General features: G+C 46.5%; 1 protein-coding gene across 1 annotated transcript; it reads left to right on the forward strand.

The window, feature by feature from the left end:
* The first annotated feature begins 4,142 nt into the window (after positions 1-4,142).
* Positions 4,143-6,359, forward strand: SOWAHA (sosondowah ankyrin repeat domain family member A). The gene has a single exon (XM_054037410.1). The coding sequence runs from the start codon at positions 4,225-4,227 to the stop codon at positions 6,166-6,168; it is 1,944 nt and encodes a 647-aa protein (XP_053893385.1). The 5' UTR covers positions 4,143-4,224; the 3' UTR covers positions 6,169-6,359.
* Positions 6,360-7,469: the final 1,110 nt, after the last annotated feature.

Here is a 7,469-nt window from a genome sequence, read left to right on the forward strand (position 1 = left end):
TGATTATTCTCTGTATTAAAAAGATTTTGCCTGAATATATTTATGGTTTCAGAGTAGCAGCCGTGTTAGTCTGTATCCGCAAAAAGAACAGGAGTACTTGTGGCACCTTAGAGACTAACAAATTTATTAGAGCATAAGCTTTCGTGGACTACAGCCCACGATATGCATCCGAAGAAGTGGGCTGTAGTCCATGAAAGCTTATGCTCTAATAAATTTGTTAGTCTCTAAGGTGCCACAAGTACTCTTATATTTATGGTGGTATTCAAAGACATCATTAGTCAGCATCATTTCTGTAACTCAATCTACTTCTTAATCGGTTATGGAGAAATAAACTAAACACCATACAGATAGAAAAGCCCAGGGGACTTGTCTATAAATCGATAACCTTCACCAGGTCTGAACCACGTATCAATGAACAAGACCAAGCCAAGCGTTTGCCATTCTACAATACTAATTCATAATGCCCAGCTCTTATATAGAGCTTTTCATCCATAGGCCTCAGAGTGCTTTGGAAAAGAGATCAGTATTATCATCTCCCTTTTATAAATGGGGAAACGGAGGCACAGAGCTGTGCAGTGACTAACCCAGGATCACCCAGCGAGCCTCAAATGGGCATTATTTTGTTTAAATCCAATTAAAACTGGAAGTAGCAGCATGAACCCAAAAATAGTGTAGTGAGGATTCCACACATGACTACACAATTTTCCACCACGCCAGAATTATTATTATTAAATATTTATATTATAGTAGTACCCAAAGGCCCCCAACTGGACTGGGGGCCCTACTGTGCTTGGGGCATGTACAAATACAGAAATGAGGCAACTCCTGCCCTGAAGAGTTTAAAGGCTAAAGACTCTAAACACACAACCAGACAAAGGCTGGACACAACATACAAATAAATGAGCATGGGTCTGAAATGGTACAGCTTAGTTAGTCAGGTATATTGTATTTTGTTTTAATTGGCGCAAGGCATAAGTACCAACCTTCTAACAGACACTCAATAAATGAGAGGCTGTGAAGGGAAACTCACCCATTAACATAATGATAACGGGGAGGGGGGGAGGGAGAAGAACAAGTATGTGTAACTGAGGCTTGATCTACACTACTGACTTATGTTGGTATAATACATCGCTCGGGGTGTGGAAAATCCCCCCTCCCCAAGCAACGTAGTAAGACCAACCTGACCTCCAGTGTAGACAGAAGAGCTTCTCCTATCGACACAGCCACATACTCTGACAGGAGACGCTCTCCTGTTGGCATAGGTAGCTTCTTCATTAAGCACTACGGCGGGACTGTACGTGTAGACAAGCTCTTAGTCACAGTGCAGAAGAGAGTAACTTGTGGGAAGAGTTTATAGGACAGAGTAGTTAAAGTGAGGAAACCAATTCACATCCATCACATTTCCGCACACTTTTCCAGTGCTTTTATTGTCATCATAAAGCCCTATGCTCCCCTCCACTTCTGTGGGTGAAGGAGACACTGAGCCCAGCTGAGGAACATGGAAAGGAGGAGTATTGCCTCTGTAGCACATTTTCTCCATCCCACAAGATGACAGGTCTCTGTGTGGAGAGAGGATGGGCTGGGATGACACTACAGTGCTGGTCATATGTGGAGCGTTTGCCCCCCTAAGCTGAGTAGTAAACCTTCATAAGCTACTGCAGATGGGGTTCTGGTGGTCAGGGGACAACAACTTGCTGGGTGTGGGGAACAATGCAGAGACAATGGGCAAAGATCCAACAGCATCCATGTGGATTTCTAGGTATCTATGGCTTTTGAGATCCAACTTTCACAGGTGCTATCCAGACAGCAGGCCAGCCTACAGGCGCGCTCACGCAGTAGTCAGCACCCGTGAACTGCATTGATTTCCAGAGAGAATGGCAGTGATTTTTCAGAGCTCTCTGTGTAGAGGCAGCCTGAGCACAGATTCACCCTGCTTGACTTTAACCAGTGCCAACAGTGTCTCCTTGGAATGCCACCAAATTCTCCACAAATGTTGTAAAATAAGGCAAGTGGTTCCAAAAACCCTATCGTCCTTAGTTCTTCTCCCTTAGCATATTCCTCTTGTTCATTCTCTGTGAGACAGAACATAAGAAGTGACGGATAGGCACAAGGTAAGAGGAAAGGTTTGCAACACAAAGAATGCAGAATGAATTCTGAGGCTTTCATATGTCTGTACTAGATTCTAATAACCAACCTCTAAAGCAAGTCATAGCAATTAGTTTTGGATGCTTATTTATTATTAGCTCTCTGCGGTAAGCCAGCCAGCATCGTGGGGCTGCTACAAACAAAAAGGCATGGCTAATGCAGGGGTGGCATTAGTAAAATACCATACACAAGAGACAACACCAGCAAAATATGTGGTTACTGTGCAAACGGTAGGACAGGCATGGGGAGGCAGTGTTAGGCTTCTTGAAGTAATCAATGTAGGAACATTACAGAGGGATCTCTGATAAGATAACACAGAATTAAGTGAGAGAACATGAGTACAGTACAGCACAGACACTTTGAGGAACTGTCTCAGTGCCAGCTGTTGTCAAGGGATAAAATATGTTTTAAGATGAGATTTGAAGAGATGGAGAGATAAGGAGAAGAGATACAAAAAGGATATTCCATGCAGCCAGTGGGACTTGCAGAAGAAGGCTCTTGCACCAACAGTAATAAGGGTGGAGGAAGAGAAAGGAAGACACTGCCAGATGAGTAGAAGAATGGGGAGCACAGAAAGATGAAGACCATGAGGAAGGCTGCACCATGAATGGTAATAATATGCAAGGTTTAGAAATGGCTTATACTACACTGTTTCCAAGTTTAAGACACTGTAAGTTAAACAAATTTATTTTCCCTTTCCCATTCATTCTTGCACAAACAGTTACTTTTATCTCTCTGCCTTCCCAACATACTGACTCCGCTTATTTTATGTTCAGTCTCCTTTGTTGTTTTCCAGTCAAACTGGTGGGTTATTCAAGAATCAGTTTCATGAGCTGGTTGGGAACAGAGTGATCAAAAGAAAATAAGCCTTGAGGATGGATGTCATTTACTCCTTTCTTCCAAAAAGGCCTTTGGGCTCAATCCTGCACCCAGTGATGTCAGGGGAAAGTTGCTTGAAGTTTTCTGAACCACTTACAAAAAATTAATAATTTTAGAGATTAAAAAAATGCAATTAGAAATAACAGATGTGGCAACGTATTTATAAAGCTTCCTTCTGAAATACTAATGTAAGTGGGTTACAGAGATTGTTTAGCTATATAATATAGTTTAATTCATATGTTTTTTCTTATCTTGTTTGCAGAGAAGAGAGTCTATAACTCACAAGAATCCCAATGGCTCAGCTGTTCAAATATCAATGGAAGCTTCTTCAGAAATATAAAGATCTGAATTTATGGAGCAAAGTAATTATATCTAAAACGGTGTCATCAGTGTGATAACAACTGAGACAAAAATCATTATTTTAGAAAGTTGGGGCAGAAGCAAATTAATGAAACCTTTAACTCAGTCCAAGCAATCTCCACATGGCTGGAACTAATGTTCTATGAGACACAACTTTGTGCAATTACCTTCCAAAGTTAATGGAGTGAATGAAATTGGAGTTGTGTTTACATAGGTTAGACAGTGGCAATTGGAGCTGCTCAGCATCTCTCAGGACCAAGCCCTTAAATCCCTACATTTTATCTCAACCGTTATGTAGTTTAGTTGGCACAGGCACTGGCAAAACAATGGGTGGGATTGTATTCCTTAGGTAGCTGCATTCCCCTGGGGAATGAGGCATTTTAAAAAAATACTGAAAAGTGGTTCTCTGCTGTGCCCTCCTTCCCCTCCCTCCCCTCCACTTGGGTAACTCAGACAGCTGAACCGATTGCTCAGAATTTCCAAAATAAGATACATTTCCCCTTTGGGGGGGTCAGGCCCTGCAGGTAAAGAGTCAGCCCCAAAAGGATTAATTTCTTTTCAATGACAAGCAACCCAGAACAGAGAGTTAGAATCCAGGCCCAGCTCCTATGCTGGTGCCAGCACAGGGCTCTGCCCTTGTGGAGCCACTTGCAGGACTGGTCCCAACTGTGGGACTTTAGGTGAGTCACTCGGTTTGATCCTGGAGGAGTCAATGGGAGCTGCCAGTGTTCGCTACCTACCCTATTCCTCCGTGCCTCGATTTCCCTACCTATGAGATAGTGATAGTATTTTCCTGACAGTGCAGGGGGTGGGAAGGGAGTCACCAGGCTGAATTCGCTGATGTCTGTCAAGCTGTTGATCCTCGGCACAGGCGGCTTATTGGCCTCAGTTAGGGGGTGCTCAGAGACGACGGTGATGGGCGCATTTAACCATATATCGAGCAGATCCGGGGGTAGGGGCTCCCCGCGGAGTCCCCGCGCAGGCTGCACAAGCCCCGGCCGCAGGGTGCCACCCACACGGTGCGATGCGAGCTGCTCATGCTGCGGCCAAACCCTTCCGCTGCCAAGCGCAGCCCTGGAGGCTGGGGACCGCGCCAAGCCCTGCGACTCGTGGCCTCTGCTCCGCGGCGTGAACAGCTGGCAGGACCCGCCCCCCGCGGGCCGCAGCCAGCGCTCCCCGGGGCAGGCACAGGGGGCGCCGCAGGGGTCACACCCAGGTGCGTCTCGCCTACAAATCCCAGACACCTCCGCTCGCGGTCCCTCCGCCGCCCCAGCGGGGAGCGGCTGCCGAGCAGAGTCGCGCCCGCGGAGGCAGCGCTCCCAGGTGCAGGGCATGGCCGCGCCGGAGCCGGAGCCGAGCCGGGCGGCCCTGCTGGGCTTCCTGCGGGAGCACGGCGGGCAGGTGCGGAGCGCGGAGCTGCGGGACCGCTTCAAGCCGCTGCTGGAGGCCGGCGAGCCCGGGGAGCGAGCCGCCCGCCGCGAGCGCTTCAAGGCGCTGGTGAACAGCGTGGCCGTGGTGAAGGAGCTGGACGGGGCCAAGTTCGTGGTGCTGCGGAAGAAGCTCCGAGCCCAGGCTGCGGGGGAGCCGGGCGCGGGAGCGCAGCCCCCCGAGGCGCCTCCGAAGGGCGCTGGGCAGAGCGGGGCAGGCGGACAGGGGCCACCCCCTGCCCCGCCGGCAGCCGAGGACTGTGAGAGCCGGTCCCCGAAGCCTGTGTCCGAGCTGAGGGGGCTGTTCCAGAGCCAGGACGGCGAGACGCCTGAGCCCCCCCCGGGGATGCCTGGGCTCCCCAGGAGAGAGGCCCCCCAGAAGCCCTGCATGTTGCCAGTGCGCTGCCCGCAGCCGGCTAGAGGGATTGAGGAGCTGCCAAGGCAGCAGGAACAGCTTGAGGACAGAGCCAGGCTGCAAGTGGGGACCCTGCTGGACGTCCCCGAGCCGGCCTCCCCCAGATCCCCGCACATGAAGAGGCGGCAGGTGGACGAGGCGGGTGCCAGGTCGCCCCACCTGCGAAGGGTGTCAAAGACTCAGAAGGTGAGCGAAGAAACCGGCTGCACTGCTGCTGTTCCCCTGGAATCTCTGGAGCACGAATGGCTGGTGAAAGCCACCGCTGGCCAGTGGTCGCAGCGGCTTCATGGCCTCTTGCTGAGCGATGCCAGTCTGGCAGGGAAAAGGGACTTCATGTCCGGGTTCACAGCTCTGCACTGGGCAGCTAAGAGTGGGAACTGTGACATGGTGGGGAAGATCATTGAAGTGGCCAAGAAAGGTGGCACTGAAATTGATGTGAATGCCAAGTCCTACGGAGGTTACACTCCCCTCCACATCGCTGCAATACATGGCCGAGAAGATGTCATTACCACTTTGGTCAAGACATATAATGTCAAGGTTAATCTGAGAGACTACAGTGGGAAAAAGCCACACCACTATTTAAAGGAAGGGTCCTCTTATGCAGTCAGGCATCTGCTGGGTGATCCTGATCTTCACAACAGTGTTGGACATGCCTTTCCAATCAAGAAAAATCCCAAAATTGCTGCTTCCATCTTGAGCTCCACCAGCACCTTCCTTGGAGTCTTATCTGATGACATGCCCTTCTATGATCTAAGCAGGGGTTTGAAGAAGACTTCTTCCTTAAATAAGCTCCTTAATGCATCTGCAGGCTCAAGGAAGAAGCCTAAGACTAGGGGGACTTTCCCCTCTTATTCTTCTCTTGTTGAAGCAGTGGAGGAAGAGCAAGAGGAAGAGGCCACAGTGAAACACAGACCAGTTTCTGAGCTGTTCTTCAGTCACTAGTCTCTGTCTTCTTGAAATCAAAGTAATGCAAATAATGTATAGAAGTTTTCTTGGGCCCAGATCCGCATGGATATTAGGCTCCTAACTCCCATAGTGATCAATGAGAGTTAGGTGCCTAAATACCTTTGAGGATCTAAGCCCTGGTTGTCTTTCACAGAAGCAGTCTGTTTCTCCCCACCCACCCACCCACCCAACCCTCCTCCCCAAGCTGTTTAACGGCCAACTATATAGGGTCTGATTTCAAAACTCATTGAAGTCAATGGCAGTCTTTCCATTGATTTCAACAAAGCTGGATCAGGCCCACAGAAAACAAGATTCTCTTACAAATACTGTACCTACATATGTACTGGTGTGTTAATTTAATCCACAAAGACTCCCTAACTCTGTGCCTAATGGCTGTAATATTTTTCAAAAAAATACTGTGTGGACAGGTTACAATGCTTAACATACAATCTTCTTAATCTACGCATTCCTCCAGTGAGTTTGTAATTCTTTGAGGTGGAAAATAGGAATAGGGTAAGGGATTGTTGCATATTTTATTTACACCTTGATTTTAAGATAGATCTAACCTACTGTACTTTAAAATGGCTTTTTATCTTACAGGTTTAAATAATAAGTTAAATAATAAGGAAGATGGATAATTCTGTATGACGTTTCCAATTAATTTGGTAACAAATAGATAATGACAAGGAAAATCTGTTTGTTTTTTAAAAGATTATTTAGTACTCTAACTTTTTAAAAACAAACTTCTCTGCTAGAAATGCTAACTAGCAACTATTCTAATTGTTGTCTAATGTATTTTACTATGTGTAGAATACAAAACCATTTATGCAATGAGAAAAAGCAACCCTAGCCAATCGAAACACTAACCTGTCTACCTCAATTTAAATGCTAGATTACCATTGTTGACTTCAACATTTTTTTAGAACTTTCTGACCACAAAACAAATAGTACCAACCAGCTATTTTGATAATACTGTGAACTTTTAAGTGTGACGGTAATTTAACAAATGCACCTTTAAAAGAATCTAACAGACTTTTAAAATGTATGATAGTGGGACATTCAGTGAAAAACTAACAGGGAAATTTTCCTCAGAATATAGATTTTTATATATGGATAGCCAACTGGAAATACAAGTTTAGGTGACTATTTTTGTGTTGCTTGTCCTATAAATGTTAAGTATTGTGTTTGACCCAATTACAATAAACAGTTATAAAACCAAGGTTTAATGATGTTAGGTATTTCATAACAAAATGCCTGCATGACCTCTACTAAAACAATGTGTATCTGAACAGTGTGTT

This window comes from Malaclemys terrapin, chromosome 8, assembly GCF_027887155.1.
Source record: "Malaclemys terrapin pileata isolate rMalTer1 chromosome 8, rMalTer1.hap1, whole genome shotgun sequence".
In the NCBI taxonomy this organism is placed as follows: Eukaryota; Metazoa; Chordata; order Testudines; family Emydidae; genus Malaclemys; species Malaclemys terrapin.